This window comes from Protopterus annectens, chromosome 12.part0, assembly GCF_019279795.1.
Source record: "Protopterus annectens isolate FY-2018-M chromosome 12.part0, PAN1.0, whole genome shotgun sequence".
NCBI lineage: Eukaryota > Metazoa > Chordata > Ceratodontiformes > Protopteridae > Protopterus > Protopterus annectens.
The window spans coordinates 1,524,127,223-1,524,144,168 of NC_056746.1; the positions used below are offsets into that span (position 1 = coordinate 1,524,127,223).

The window sequence follows — 16,946 nt, forward strand, 5'->3', positions numbered from 1 at the left end:
ATAATACTGCTTTGTAGAAACACTCCACTATATGCAGTGTTTTTAAAACATATTGCTTTGGCATATTGGAAAAAATAAAATTAGATCCTAGAGGGGGGATTGGAAAACTTTTTTTAAAAAATGAGAGAAATTTAAATGGCAACTTAGATTGGGAGCTACATTTCTCCCTGGGCTAAATAAGAATGTGTCTGTTGCTGCTGTGTTGACTATGAAGGCTAATAAATTATGATTTAGATACTTGATTATTATTCAGAACTGAAACAGTTGAAAAAAAATATGTGAATGTAATTTTGCTGTAGGATCTTATTGTATTAAATGGACTGGCTCTACCCTTTTTTTTTTTTTTTTTTTTTTTTTTTAAGAGAAGAATTAATTTAATTAACAACCAATGAGATGTGGGTTTAGCTTATACATATATACTGCTGTGTTGGTAATGTGTTATTCTGATAAAGTCTCTTTTCTTCAAGACAAAAGCTCATAATGTTTTTAAATTTATATTAAATACTGATTCTAAACCATCTGTGGACCCTCTGTGGCGTGTATTTTTTTCTGTTTGCAAGTGTATCTGGTTGAATCTGTACCATTGTATTTCATTTTAGGAATTTGAGTGGGCAAATTGTTACAGGTGATAGATGTGACAAAAAGGATTATAATATTACAGTACAGAACTTGCAGGCAGATGAGGAGGCCAGGAGGTTTGGGTGGAGCTTAAAACCACAATTATAACAGAGACTGAGCTACCAGATTTTGAAAAAGTAAAAAATCAGGTCAGTATATATATATATATATATATATATATATATATATATATATATATATATATATATATGGAGCAGTGTACATAGACTGCAGTGTCTTAACACAAAGTACGGAGCAGTGTACATAGAGTACATTGCAGTAACACAAAATCAGGAGCAACATACATGGAGTACAGTGCCATAACACAGAATCAGGTGCAGCATATATAGAATTCAGAGCTGTAACACTGAATCAGGAGCAGCATATGTAGGGTACAGCACTGTAACACAGATTCTGGAGCAGAGCACGTAGAGTACAGAGCCATAACACAAAATCAGGAGCAATGTACCTAGAGTGCAGTGTTTTAACCCAGAATCAGGAAAAGCATACCTAGAGTACAGAGCTGTAACACAGAATCAGGAGCAATGTATATCTAGTACAGTGCTGTAACACAGAATCAGGTGCAGTGTGCATCGAGTGCAGTGCCTTAACACAGAATCAGGTGCAGCATACATCGAGTACATTGCTGTAATACAAAATGAGGAGCAGCGTACATCGAGTGTAATGCAACACAGTATCAGGAGCAACATTCTTAGAGTACGGTGCTGTGACACAGAATCAGGAAACTCATACATAGATACAGCACTGTAATGCAGAATCAGGAGCAGCATATGTAGAGTTCAGAGCTGTAACAAAATGAAGAATAGCATGCGTAGGATACAGCACCGTAATACAGGATCAAGAGTAGTGCACTTAGGGTACAGTGCTGTAACACAGAAGGAGAAGGAGCGTACATCAACTGCAATACTGTAACACATAATCAGGTGCAGCGTACATACAGTGATTAACACAAAATCAGGAGCAGCATATGTAGAGTACAATGCCGGTAGTGAGACATAAAATTAAAGGCAGCACTAAGAGATGCAAATAAATAGATGGAGCAGATGACATGGACATTAACTGACCACGCAGACTGAAATACAAACAGGTCTGTCTTACAGTAGTCCAAAATCTATACTCTGTGAGTCATGAACAGTATAATGGCTACATTTGTATAGCAGGGTTAGAGGTGAAGGAAGTAGTAGCAGAGGGACGTGCAGACATTCATATACAGCAAGAGTAGCAGAAGTGAGCAACACTAGAACGTCAGTCTGTACCTTTGTTGTAGCACAGCAGCTTATTGATCCAGACTGTAAACTATGCTGGAGAAGTACCAAGGGGAATGCATTTATGGACCACCATATGATAATGAAAGGTCAGACTGCTAATCTGTGAGCAACTTTTGTGCTTACACAGGGCTGCTTTATAATGTTAGAATGAATAACAGCACATAATCTTTTTAGAAAACCACGATGTCCACCTTAGTGATGCTCTGGCAGGGGTTATGTGCACTGCTCTTGAGCCTTCTAGCCCTGTAGTTAATTAAGGTGAGCAGTGTGACACTGTGTGCTACAGTGTAGGTGGTAGCTGCATTTTGTTAGGGCTGAGTGGTCAATTGAAGGTGGGAGAAAAGTACAGTAAAACTCTTTCTGTCAATAAATAACCTTTGATGTATTCCTGATGCAAACAAAGTTGAGATTTTGTGTGCAATGTTAAGTGTTAAAGTGCTTTGAGTACTTTTGAAGCCTGCAGAAGAGACACCTGGAGTGTGAGCATGGGATGTATATGACTGAACAATCATTATTTCTGTCTAGCTTTCAGGTTGCAGGCTACCCACTTGCTGTGCACTTATACTTCCACAACGATCGTTTCCAAGGGTATTTGTTGTTGCAAGAGCTACAGAACATGGCAACGGGGAATGCAGAAATTTTTGAGATCTGGGCTTTGCCACAGGGGATGCTTCAGCTGGTAAATAGTGGAGAGAAATTTGAGCGTCTGCAGTCCCTGGAGGTGAGCACAAAATTTTTATTTAATGAAATATTTAATATATGGAGAAAAATACATGTTGAGCTATCAGACATGGCACCATAGTATTGTTGTTGCTGTGTCAGTTTAAATATACAGTTATTTCCAGAAGAAACTCATTCTAGAGGGTTACCATATGTCATTTTGTGGTGTTGCTTCTTTAATTACCCAAAATATCTACTTTCTTAATTTCTATTTGAATCCCCCTCTTTGACTTCCATAATTTTTTCTTTACATGTCATCCTTTCCTGCCCCCCCTTTAAATCGCATTTGTCATTTGATTTGTGTATACACATTTCACTGTTCATTGGTTTATGTGGTTTGTCTTGCACTTAAAGAACAGCTATGCCATAACATTTCCTTACCCCAGAGTGTATTTTCCATTCTGCAGTCGAATCCCTATACTTGCACATATTAAAGCATGATGTAGCAGTTTCTTCCAATCCCAGATACTCTGTTTAGGAATTTGACTCTCTTGGTCGTGCATCATTTCACCTATTACATTTGTAAGTTTCTTGCTAAGGAAAACAACATGGATGTGTGTTTGAATTGACTTTACCCAGTCAAGGTAGTAGCCTTATGATGTTGCCACTGTTTTGGGCTACAGTATCGGTAACTTTACAGTGTATGTTAATGTTATTACTACACAGAGGTGCACTTCATATATACCTGTTCTGGCATGTTAAAGACTTTTCATGTTTATGTATAATTTCCTGGAAGGGATAAGGTGCATACTGCTGTGCCATAGCTTTAGGCTATACATAGTATGCTCAAGGATGTCACACTGAGCCCTGTGTAGCCTTACAGAGTTGTTAAAACCACCTGTGTCCCATATGGACAGTGGCAGCTTGTAGATGCCCTAAGGCATAGGCATATACCAAAGCCTAGTCCACGGATATTGATAATTGGGAAAATTGGGGCATGAGTGGCTAAACCTGGAGGCTCTTCGACCATTAGCCTAGTAACCTCGTATGATCCCACTTCTCGCTTTTTTTTGTTACTTCATACTCACTGGGATCACAAAGCTGTTTACTATATTTTGCAGCTGTATTTCCCTACCTCACTTTGGGCCATAAACCTGTTGAGCTTTTTGTGTTCTGAAGGTCAAGAAATCTGATAACCACTGAGAGCAAGTAAAAAAACATGCAGCGGTTGACATAAGTAAGGAAAGGAGGGGGAAGGTAGAGGCAGAACTTCAAACTCACAAAATTCCAAAACTGTTTACATTTCTGCAAGAACGTTTTACAGGCTGTGTAACACATTTGTATGCTGGAAACAAATCAGCCATTATTACTTTCACTTATGATTTTTGCTTCTGTCTCAGTAGCTGGTAGGAGTGAGAGGTACCTCTTTCTCATGTGCCTTAAAAGATTCTCAAATTCCATACCACAGAACTCCAAGAAATATTTAATTTCTCTGATCCTTGTAGTAGAACCTGAGAAATGGCTGAAAAGTTTCGTAACTAAGACTTCCATGTCATATGGTAGTTGCGCGACAGCTTTTCTTAGGTTCATAGGTAGGTACTAGGCTATCTGACCGAGGGCATTTATAAGCCTAGCCAGAGTGTGTCGGCTTTCGCAGCCCCATTGATTAATTAACTGATCCTCTGTCAAGCAGAGCCAATGAAGTGATCCCAGGGGTGTATTTTCTGTTACCCATCCACTCGTCATGGTTTCTCTTGAAGATTGTTAATGAGGCGCTCTGCCTAATGTAGTTTGGAATTTTGTTCCAAAGCATGGGGAGCTCTATGATATGAATCTATCCCTCCAGCATGTTCTTTTTATTGTTTTGGCGAGGTTTAGCTCACTAAAGCGTGTGGCTCGCAGTGACTTGGATTTCTTTAGGTGGAGCATGTCCATCAATTCTGAGTTGGACATGGCTTTGTAAGTCAGGCAGAGATCACCTCTGAGTAAGCGATATGCCACTGAGTACAGCCAGAGTTTTTTCAGTCGGGCTGCATAGGACATATGTTTGAGGCCAGTAATCCTCTTGGTGAGGTACTTTTGTGGTCTTTCCAGCTGTTGGAAGTGTCTTGTGAGGTACATCCCAAATGGGGCATTGTACTCTGTGATGGGTCTGATGAGTGATGAGTAGAGGGGCACTATAACCTCTTTATTTTTAGATGCTAACCCTTTAGTAATTAGCTGGGCCACATAGAAGGATTTCCTAACTACTTTGGCAATATGATTGTCAAAGGAGAGATTACTATCTACCTGGGTCCCCAGATCTCTTATTACCCCTTCTGTATTAAGGGGGCTGCCTCCTATGTGGTAATTTGTGGGTGTTTTGTTTTTCCCAAACTGGATGACTATGCATTTTTTGGCATTTAGCTTGAGGCCATGACTTTTACACCAGGTGTCCGTCTCAGTAAGGCCCATTTGGAGGATGTCCGTGTCAGCCGGAGAGTCAGTTATGGTTCCCAGTTTGCAGTCATCGGCAAACTTGGTTAGCCATAGTCCTCCTGTGTTTGTCTGTACTTCTGAGAATTATATGCTGAACAGTAGGGGTCCCAGGACCGAGCCTTGCGGGACACCACTTGTGACTGGTTTACAGTTGGATCTGGAGCCCGCTGTTCTTACCGTGTGAGTTCTGTCTGTAAGCCAGTTGGCAACCCATCTCATGACATAGGGATTTATGTTCAGGCTGGGGAGTTTTTTTGTAATACTCGAGTGAGGAACTCTGTCGAAAGCCTTGGCGAGGTCAAGGTAGGCTGTGTGAACCACCTTTCCCTCTTCTATGGCCTTGGTGACTGTCTCGAAGAAGTCAACCAGGTTTAGTAAGCATGATCTGCCCTTAAAGCCGAACTGGGTCGGGTCAAGTGTTTGGAGGTTCCCAATATCTTTGTTAATGAGTTCCATGATGATACGGTCCATAGCCTTGCAGACCAGGCTAGTCAGGCTTATATATTTACCTTATAGATAGTTTACCATAGATAGCTTATAGATAGTTACCAGTGTCAGTTGTGGCCCCTCCTTTGTGGAGTGGAATAACTGTTGCTGTGCGCCATTCTATGGGCGTGTAGCCTGTGGAGAGGCTGAGGTTGAACAGCGTGTTTAGGTGGGGGGTTAGTTTGTTCTGTAGTTCATGCAAGATGCAGCCTAGGACACCATCTGGCCCCATTGACGCTGTGTTTTTGGCTTTTGAAAGGGCTGTTTTCACCTGTGCGTCTATGATTTCCGGGACACTACACTTTTCCAATATTGTTGTGGGCCCTTTTGGGGGTGAGAGGGGGGTGAAGTTTTCACAGAGTCTGTCTGCCAGGATGTTGGCAATATCAGTAGGTTCAGTATATTTTTTGCTATTTTACACTAGTCCAGTGCATATCTGCGAGTTGCCACTTAGATTCTTAACATAGCTAAAGAAGGCTGTGTGGTTATCTTTTGAATCCTTGGCTATTTTTCTGTCGAAGTTGGCCTTGGATGATTTTATGAAGGACCTTAGTTTCTTACTGATACTGATCAGGGATGTCTTTCCTTCTTAGGATTTGCTTTTTTCCTGAACTTGTTTCCTCCTCCTATTGTATAGGCTGTTTATGGCAGGGGGTCCACCAGACTGGTTTCCTTCTCTTAGAAGAGCAAGTCTTGGTTTTGCTAGGGATGGCACGATCCATGTATCCTTGTGTAGGTGCTCATAGAGTGCATTTATAAAGGTTTCTGCATCTTGGACAGTGTTATCCTTTAGCGTGGGGGCTGTGAAACCTACCGCCTCTGTCATAAGTAAGGTGAAGTTTGCTTTAGAAAAGTTTTTTTTTTTCTGTGGTTTCCTTAGTTGGGGGTGGTGGTGGGGTGTGGACATACAGAGTGATTAGTTTATGGTCTGATATAACCAGTGACGGGTTGACCTCAGGTGTGGAGCACCTGTTGCCCATGTTGGTGATGACCAGGTCTAATATGTTTTCTCCTCTGGTAGGGGAGTTTACCAGCTGATCCAGGGCATTTGAGTTGATGAATTCCAGGAAGTGCTGGTCCCTGGGAGTTTGTAGTAGAGTAGTTTTCCCAGTTAATGGTAGGGTAATTGAAATCGCCCAGTATCAGGGTGTTTGGTAGGACCTTCATGTTTTCCAGTGTCTCCAGAAAGGCGGAGTGGTGGTCCTGGGTCATGGAGGGTGATCTGTAGCAGGCCACAATTTGCATTGCGTATTTGCCCGATGTTAGTTGCACATGGATGTTCTCAGAGGTATCATGCTGTGCCACTAACCTGGAGGTGTAGGTATCCTTGATGAATATGGATACAGCCTCTCGTTTTTATGTTTCAGTCCGTGTTCTGTGGCCAAAACGCATGGTATGTGTTGTAGCCCAGTAGTGCTGGGGTGCTCTCTAGAGCCTTGAATCAGGTTTCAGTTACTGCACAGATGACTACTTTCCCCATACTGAGGAGTGTGTCGAGTGCTTGTATTTTGAGATTTAAACTCCTGGCATTGAGTAGCATAACCCTCAGTTTTTTGTTAATTTTGCTGTTTACGGAGGTGGGTTTGACTTTTGAGCCTTGCCTAAAAAAGGCACTATGGGGGTAGCAAGAGCCTTGGCCAGTATTCGAAAGCCTAGGGGTGACAGGTGCAAGCCATCTCTTGCGAAGCAATGCGGCTTGTCGAGCATGTCGTCCCAGGCTGACAGACACTGGATCCCCTTTGAATGACACCAGAAGCTTAGCCAATTGTTGAAATTGATAATTTTTTCTTTATACTGAGGTATTCTTGGTGAGGGCAGGATGCTACTCAGGGTCAGGGTCATACCAGCCTGGGCTACATGATCAGAGAACTCTTCCATGTCTCTTTTCATGTAATCCAGGGAGATATGTCTCAGGTCATTCACACCAACATGAACAATGACAGAGTCATATTTGTACTTGTTCTGGAGTGACCTGAGTGCTTGTGTTATGTGGCGGATTCTGGCTCCCGACAGGCAGCTAACAATAACCTTCTGCTTGTCCAGCCTAGTGAGTGGGATGTCAGTGTGCCTGACTATAGAGTCACCCATTACAAGTGTGTTAGGTATGTTATTTCACCTTAAGGGCTGTGATTGTGCGGCACACTGATTTTGTGTTTTATGTGTTGTCTGGTTTGTGACGGGAGATGCAGGTTGTTTGGGTGTCTGCTTTGGAGGTCTCTGATGCTTTTGCAGGTTTTTGTTTAGAGCCTCCGAGTATGATTTTGTGTATTTATGTGTATTTTTTGCCACTGCTGGTTTAGTAGGTCTTTGTGTGGCTGGAGGTGTGGTGCATGTGTTAACCTTCTCCTCTTGACTGTCTGTTCCAGTCTTAGGTGGAGAGAGAGTAGCCTCCAGTTTGGCTGTATAATTGCATCTTTCGCATATGTTAGTATTTTGTGGTGGGAGGAGAGGGTTGTCTGTGTACATGAGGCAGTTGTAACATTGCCTCAGGATACCCAGATTCATCAGCTGGACTGGAGAGTACACCTGAAATTGCCCTTTGGTCATGCCTGAATAGTAGGTGAGCTGCTTAGCCGCTTGGTTGGTAAGGGGTGAATAAAGAGCCTTGCCCTGCTGGGCAATCAAGTGTTAGGGTATATTAGTGCTTGCTATTAGGTTTGAGCAAGTGCTGGGCTGTAGGATGCTTTTTGAGTGCTTAGGTTGAGAGTTACACTAGTTTCAAGGGAAAAACTGAACAGGAGACTTAGTGGAGCCGGGAATAATTTAACCGTAGCTAACCTGCGCTGCCCAGCATGCAAAATCGTGCAAACTCGGTTCTTATAGCAGGGAAATGAAAGAGAGATAAATTAGTCCAAAATTGCCAATAAACTACTAACTTCTGGGCTAGAACCACTCCTCCAGAGACAGATAGGCTAGGCTGCTCAAAGCTCCCCTCTCTCACAGGTGATCAGAGAAACTTCCTTTTATCCAAGTAAGGTATGGGCAACTCAGAAACTTGTAACACAGCCCTGAATTCAGCACTAGCCTGAAAACTAGACTCTACTAGCTTAGAAATGTGGGAAACAAGGAGGTTTTTTTTTTTTGTTTGTTTTGTTTTATTTTGTTTTTTTAAGATGAGGCAAAAACAGTAAAAAATACACTTAAAACAGCTTTAAACGACTACAAACGATCAGAAAAGTCTGTCGCACTTTAATGTGTAGCCTACAACAGTTAAATTATTTAAACAAAAAACGACTTTTTAAAAGTCCAGGCAGTCAAATAAGTAAAATATGTGAAAAAAAACAAGCTTTTAAAATCACAGTAAACACTGGAAAATTGGTGTTTAGACGGAAAATAATTAAGTACAGCAAGAAAATACAGAAAACTGATACTTAATCACTCCAAAGTCTCTCTCCTAAGCTAGAAGGCTTGTATCAGTTTAAGGCTTTCTAGTGCTTCCCAGTAGGTTAGTTACAGGAATGATGGGAAACAAGTGCAGATGTGGTCTTTTAAACCAGAAAGTTGAAAGAGATGGACAAACTGTCCAGATGGTCAATAAACTACAATTTCTGGCCGAAGAACCACTCCTCTTGTGGTAGACTGGCTACCCAGTGCTTACCACTCCCACTGATAAGCTAAAAGGCTTTCCTCTAACACAGAAAGGCTTGCGGGGCTCAGAAGCTTACCAACAGTCCTGGATACAGTAACTCTGTATTTGGACTAGGCTAGTTATATGAAAGGTGAGAAACAAGCGCAAGTGCGGCTTTTAAACCAGAAAGTTGAAAGAGATGGAAAAAACTGACCAAACAGCCAATGGCTACAATTTCTGGACAAGGAACCACTCCTCTTATGGTAGATAGGCTATCTAATGCTTACCACTCCCACTGATAAGCTAGAAGGCTTCCCTCCAACACAGAAAGGCTGGGGGGGGGGGGCTCAGAAGCTTACAAAGAGTCCTGGATACAGCAAGTCTGTACCTGGACTAGACTAGTTACAGGAAAGGTGGGGAACAAGTGCAAATGCAGGCTTTTAAGCCAGCAAGTTGAAAGAGGTGGAAAACTGCCCAAAAGGTTCAATAAACTGCAATTTCTGGGCCAAAACTCACTCTTCCCATGGAGGATAGGCTTACCTAGTGCTTACAACTCCCACTGATAAGCTAGAAGCCTTCCCTCCAACACAGAAAGGCCAGGGGGCTCAGACGCTTACCAACAGTCCTAGATACAGCAAGTCTGTATCTGGACTAGACTAGTTACCAGAAAAGCAGGAAACAAGCGTAAATGCGGCTTTTAAACCAGAAAGTTGAAAGAGATGGAAAAAACTGCTCAAACGGCCAATAAGGTACAATTTCTGGGCCAGGAACCACTCCTCTTGTGGTAGATAGGCTACCTAGTGCTTGCCACTCCCACTGAAAAGCTGGAAGGCTTCCCTCCAACACAGAAAGGCTTGGGGGGCTCAGAAGCTTACCAACAATCCTGGATACAGCAACTCTGTATCCGGACTAGGCTAGTTATAGGAAAGGTGGGAAACGGGTACAAGTGTGGCTTTCAAGCCAGAAAGTTGAAAGAGATGGAAAAAAACTGCTCAAACAGCCAATAGCTACAATTTCTGGGCCAGGAACCACTCCTCTTGTGGTCAATAGGCTATCTAATGCTTACTCCCACTGATTAACTAGAAGGCTTCCCTTCAACACGGAAAGGTTTGGGGGGGCTCAGAAGCTTACAAAGAGTCCTAGATACAACAAATCTGTACCTGGACTAGACTAGTAACAGGAAAGGCAGGAAACAAGCACAAACACAGGCTTTTAAATCAGAAGGTTGAAAGAGATGGAAAAGCTTCCCAAACGGCCAATAAACTATAATTTCTGGGCCAGAAACCACTCCTCCTGTGGTAGATAGGTTACCTAGTGCTTACCTCTCCCACTGATAAGCTAGAAGGCTTCCCTCCAACACAGAAGGGCTTGGGGAGCTCAGAAGCTTACCAACAATCCTGGATACAGCAAATCTGTACCAGGACTAGAGCAGTTACAGGATAGGCAGGAAACAAGCTTATAATTTTTTTTACAGAAAAGCAGCTAAAACAGCAGTAAATACAATTCAAATTGCAGTGCAGGCTAGCACACTTGAGTGTGTAGCAATATTATGGCAAATACAGTTTAAATAAATGCAGTTAAATTAACAAATGACTAAACAAGTACAGAGGGCAGTAAATTAGAAGGCTACTAACAAGCAGTAATAAGTGCAGAGTAAGAGCGACTCAACAGATAACAGCACGCAGAACAGCAAGTAAGACAGTTACATTAAGAGCAGCTGAATAAAGTATATATATATATATATATATATATATATATATATATATATATAAATTTATTAATTTGTTTATTTATTTTTGAGGGAGGGAACAGAGTAGGATTAAGAGGCTACAGGGGTTGTCCTTCTCAAATGCTCTCTTTGTACACAGTAGGAGTGGCTGAAATCAGAATATGATCTCACTGCACTCAGTTGAGTGAGCAAATTAGATGGGCCCAGAAGGAGTATCCAAATACAAATTTACAAAAGGGGCGAGCAATTTCAAAGCCACCAACATTAACACCAAAACAAGAACAGGGAGGGTGGGTGAGGAATTAACTGTAGAGACAAGGCCACAACTTCAGTTGAGTTAATATTCAGTGAGAAACACAAATAAATTAAATGCAGTACTATATGAAAAAGAGCAAATAAAAGTGTACTTAAATTCACTTATACATCCAGTTGATTGCAGGTAGATTTTAGCAGGCCAAAGCTCAGATATTAAGCAGAAATAACCCAAAATGTACCACTTCTAGCTGCCTCATGAATTATGTGGGCACCACAGTTAGTTTTCTGGAATGATATACACTTTTCTTTTAATCTGGTATATGTCCCAGATTTCATTCCATAGTTGACATATCATTATCAGCCCCATGTGCTGCTCTAGGTCAAGGAGTTCATTTTCATAATGGTATAAATCTGTTGTTCATAGGGATGTACTAGGCTAACTGCCCTTGTGTGGCATTTTTTAAGATTAGCCACTTCCCCTTTCCAAAAGAAAGAATCAATCCCTATACCCTGTGTCTGTGAGGAAAACAACTAACCATTATGCCAGCCTCCATAATATTGTGATATGACTTGGGCAGATTCATCAGGGTCTTCATAGAAGTCCAAAAGGCCATTTACCAACCTTTCTTATTTGGAAAAGTACCACATTAACAAGTGGATATAATTTTATGTATCTGTTGTTGGAAGCATCCATTGATATGTGAAATGAAGTGCCTGGTTTTTATAGGTTATGCAGGAGGCATTCCAAAAAGTGCAGTCCTAGAACATTTTCAGTGATGGCTTCAGCCTTGGTCCTTCCACAGAATTGGTTCCTTGCAAAGTCCGAGTTACTGTACAACTGGCTGGCCAGTTTTACTGCACAGTCCAAACTATTGTAGCTGATATTATGCTTAACTGCATAGAACACCTCAGAGGCTTCTGCTGCAATCATCTTAAGTTCTGGTCCCTCAAGGTTTGTGTTTCTTGTCCACTTTGTCATCAGGTGACTAGATTTTGCTTGTAGAATAGCAGTCTTATGTTAAGTTGCTTCATGACGTATGACATCATTTCTTCCAGCATGGGTGACTAGTAATTCCTTTTTGCAGTAACTGCAGATACTTTTGCATCACTGCATTTCTGGACCCAGTTGAATTCCGTTTTCCAAACATGCTGCCACGTGCACATTCCTTTATTGGCAGTAGGCTGTGGTGAGGCTGCTGCTCTCTTCATTCTTGAATCAGTACTTACCTGATGTACAACACATTTACAGAGCTGTGTTAGTAGGATACCATAACGTGCTAGATCTGGCATGAAAACACTGACATGAAACACTTTTGTAAGGTGGTTCTACCTGATCTGCGATAGATCGAAGACCTGAACAATGGAAGTAAAAGAGAAGTAATATTTTAACTGTCACAATACATTTAAAAAGGTAGGGTTGTTAATGACAAATGACACAGTACAACCCACAGCTAAATATGCATTTTAAACATTAAAACATTGACATAGCTGGTAACAGTTGTATGTCCCTGCAGCAGTAAAAACCTGATCTAAACAGAGAAAAGAAATAAAAAGCACCCTTAACGAACCATTAACTGATGCAGCTTTGTAACCATTAAAAGTATTGAAACAAAACAGCAACAGATTTAGTTTTATGCCTACAGTGATCTACACTTCTAAGCTGCATGAGAAAAAAACATGTTTAACGCATGAATAGTAGAATACTACTAATTTAACTTTCACAACAAAGAAAAAGACACCAGGACAGCTATAGTGAAATCTGTCACCACTATAACCAAAGCACTACAGTTTGCTTCTGAAGACAGCAGTAAAAAATGTATATGTGAATAAAGTACACACACATTTCAACCAGCAAAAGCAAACTATCCAGAAACAGTTCCACCTGTAGAAATAAACTATGCTGAAATAACCATGATAATATCTATTAGTAATATGCCAAATGAACTACGATTACCTCTAAACATGCCACCCCCCCCCCAAAATAAAATTACATACACACATTTTCACTTTTAAAAACTACTACTTGCATGTCATCACTAAACAGTCACTAAAAATAGATTACAATGCACAGAGGACCCCATTTACCTCCAAACACAGCATTAATAAGAAAAAAAAAAAATACTAAAACCTATAGTACTAATGTCCTCTGCACAATGAAGGGAAAAAAATGCCTGAACAACAGCACAGCTGTATTCACACTGTACCCAAAGCAGTATATTTTAACTTCTTGAATACAGCATTACAAAATAAATATACACATTTCCAGCAGTAAACGCAAAATATCCCAAAACATTTCCACATCCAAAAGTGAACTGTTCTGAAACAACCATGATAACATCTATTAGTAATATGCCATATGCACTACGTTTACCTATGAACATTTACGCCAGTAAAAATAAAAAAAAAAGTTATATATATGCTTATTTTCCACCTTTAAAAACTACTACTTGCAAATAATCCCAAAACAGCCACTATAGATTCAGATAATAAGGTACAGTGCACTCACCCCAAAAAAAAAATTAATATGAATTGTATGCACATTTGTGCACCTTTAAAAAGTATTACTTGCAAATCATCCCAAAGCAAGCACTACAGATTCAAATAGTGTACAGAGTACCCCATTTACCCCTGAACATTAAAAAAAGTAAAAGTTAAAGTAAAATACAATATTATAAAATTTTAAAAAGTTAGTAACATAAAATACTACATGTGCTTACCACTGCAAGTTGATTGCTGTCTTCTGGGCTGGCTGGCTGGCTGGCTGCTTGCTTGCTTGGCTCATCGATCTCCAAAAAAATAATAATAATCTCAAAACTTTTATAGTCACTTCACAACTGTAGAAGCATTAATAAGACAGTAATCTACAGCCGAGAATGTTGTAGGGCTCTTCCTCTCGCAGTCCTTACCCTCCTCATTAATTGCCAATCGCCGCATAATTTTTAAACAGGGAACCATTCTGCCTACAGGTCTGGGTTGGCAATATAACTGAATAGCTGTGGAAAAGCTAGAAGTAAGTGCAGCAGCCTTTCACAGTGATTCAGTACTTAGGCAGTGTTTTTTTTTTTAAGTCCCACAGCTTTATGCAGCTTGCAGCTGTGTCATTTGATCTTATGTTATTAGTTTTTATTCTGTCCTCAACTGTTGGGTTCGGATCTGATCCCTGGATCCTACTCTGCCATTACTAAAGCTCGTGGTAACCAAACAGCTCTTGAGCTCTTTGTTACCCATAATGCATCAGCCTCTAACATACCCCAGATCTTGTTTGCCACTTTTCGCAAAAGACGTGGTTAACCTTAGCTCTTGAGCATTTATTAACATAACTGATTATTTCTTATTTTTTCAGCTTTGTCTTAAAGTATGTTTTTTTTCTCTTATCCTATACACTTTATGTATTCTCTTTTACCACAATTGGTAACTTTTTACTTACCCTTATAATCTCCTTTGTAGATGTTAGTGTAGTTCTTTGCCAAGTTTAAAAAAAATGTTTTCCTGTTTCTCTTCTTTAGGTCATCATGTCTGATAAGGGACCTGCCTGCTTCAAAAAAGTGTCAGAAGTGTGGCCATAAGTTACCTCTTTCTGATGCTCATATTTTGTGTTTATTATTTAGGCCATCAGCACTTACAGGAGGAGTGCTCTATTTGTAAAAACTTTAACCCAAGGACCTTAGCATACCGGAGAAATAAACTGATCTTAAAAGGATTGCCCTCTTCTTCAATCAGAGAGGCCATTGCTGGGCTCAGTAGCCCAGGTCTAAGACCGTCCACTTCAACTCCCTCATCAGAGCCACCAAAGAAGAAATCCAGATGATTTACAAAAGTCGCTCAGATCCAATCGTGTTCGGATCCAACAAGAAAATCATCTGATCCAATTTGTTTGGATTCAAAGACCTTGCCGAAGACAAAATATTCTCCTAGCTTGGATCCTGTGCCTTTAAGTGTTCCTTCTCCCTTTCTTGAGAGACATCATTCCAGGTCACCATCCCTTGCTTCAACTCATTCTTCCAGAAGTATGATTGGGGAAGATTTGGACAGAATGATGAGGAAATTCCTCACAGCGCAGATACAGATGGGCATTGTCCTGATTCCTACCTCCTAGGCTGAAGGAGTCCATCTATGCCACCTCCATTGCCTACTCCTTCTCTGATTCCTGTTGTTTCAGAGTGCCTGGATCTGAACCTCCTGGGTCTGTCCGGCTCAGATCTGAATAAACTATCTTCTTTGGATCTGAAGACTACTCTGAGTGCACCGGCTCCAACTTCTTCAGTTTGGAGGAGTCTGAGCCAAAGCTGCCTTGTCAGGTCCAAGGCCAAGGTTTTCGGAGCAGTCTCACCTCTTGGTGCCTCAGCATTGGACAGCTCAGCTCTGACCTCCACCTCGGAAAGGTTGCACTTGAAGTGGAGGATAGCAGTCATCCAGAAGCCTGTCTTCTCGGAGCCGGTGCCTTCCTTCTTTCCATAGAAATCTGCCTTTGAGGTAGTGAGGAGAGTTTTCGCTGTTCAGACAGGACTGATGGATCCAACTCATTCTGATCTTCCATCTAGTTCCCAGATCTCTCTGCACTTAGAGCCACATAATTCTACACCACATGGATAGCCAGCTCAAGGCATCCAGACCACCCAGAGGGGTCTTATAATCTCTTCCTACACTTAACTGGAGCATCCCACTGAGGAAGTTCCTTGAAAGAGGAAATGCAAGAGGAGACACTTGGACTCTCCACAAGGGTCAGTCACTGAGGATACTGATTTCGATGGTGGAGAAAGGGTCCCAGATCACCTCCTGAAAACATCTCAGTTGGAGACTTTCTTGAGATCCTTAAACAGAGAGGTGGTTGGGCCACCAGCAACCCTTCACCGGAGGAGTCAGTATTTCTGGAAGCTTTCAGACCTGGCCTGTCTACCTCCTGGGTTACACCACCTGCTAATGAGCTCATTCATTTGGTCTGTAGGTGGGCATAGAAGGAACCTGAGTCAGTTGAGCCAGTCCCTAAGAGGCCAGATTGGATTCTGGCTCCACTTGTGGGGGAAGGAATTCTGGAGTAAGGGGGTTCCATTGGATGCTATGGTCATGGCGGCGGCTACCAAAAAGGAACTTGCTGCAATGTTCATCTGTTCATCCCCGTAAAAGGTGGTCTAGGGCAATGTACAGATTTGGGAAGCGTGTTTAGCTTCAGCAACCTTTGCTCTTGGGTCGCTGAACTATTAGGCACATTTTACTAGGTTAGAAAGGAACTTTCACACTCCCTTTCAGGGACCATTACTACGGAAGCTCAATTGTCTGTGGCTTCTCAGTTGGCTACTTTCCAAGCCATTTCAAATTCATCCATGAGGCTTATCTGGTAAGCAGCCAGAGGTGCCTCAAGGGCAGGGGGTTCAGGCATATCCATTAGGAGGCATGTTTTTATGCGCTTATATGACTTTGCAGAGCCTTTCAAGTTGTCATTCATCAATGCTTCTTTTTGACGACAGTTCACTGTTTGGCCCAGAAGTGAAGGAAGCACTCACAGGTGTGAAAAGGATGGAAAGACCTTCTCTGCAGTGGGTGTTTGTTTTTCAATCTCCCAAAGATCCTTTTCTAGGAATCAGTGGGGGTTGTCGGAAGATGTGGTTCAGAAAATCCCAGGGTCCTTTCCAGGACACATGTGGAGATAGTTCCCCTATGGGCAGAGGGTGAACTCAAATGGATGATAATGCACTCATGGCAGAGAAGGCCCGCAAAATCAGGGGACCATAGACTTTCTCTGAAAGACCCTATCAGCGCTCCTGAAAGGAGGCCCAATTGTCCCATCTGGAGGCAGTCGGGGGTCGACTATCCCTGCATCAGAGACCCTGGCTAGATTTAACAAGAGATACTTTGGTGGAGTATT

General features: G+C 41.6%; 1 protein-coding gene across 2 annotated transcripts in view; it reads left to right on the plus strand.

The window, feature by feature from the left end:
• Window positions 1–16,946, plus strand: part of XYLT2 (xylosyltransferase 2) — a 1,085,626-nt gene that overhangs the window by 795,947 nt on the left and 272,733 nt on the right. For both annotated transcript variants that reach the window (XM_044090487.1, XM_044090488.1), the window contains exon 9: window positions 2,433–2,628. In XM_044090487.1, the coding sequence (XP_043946422.1) occupies window positions 2,433–2,628 (196 nt within the window). The remainder of the gene's footprint in view (window positions 1–2,432; window positions 2,629–16,946) is intronic.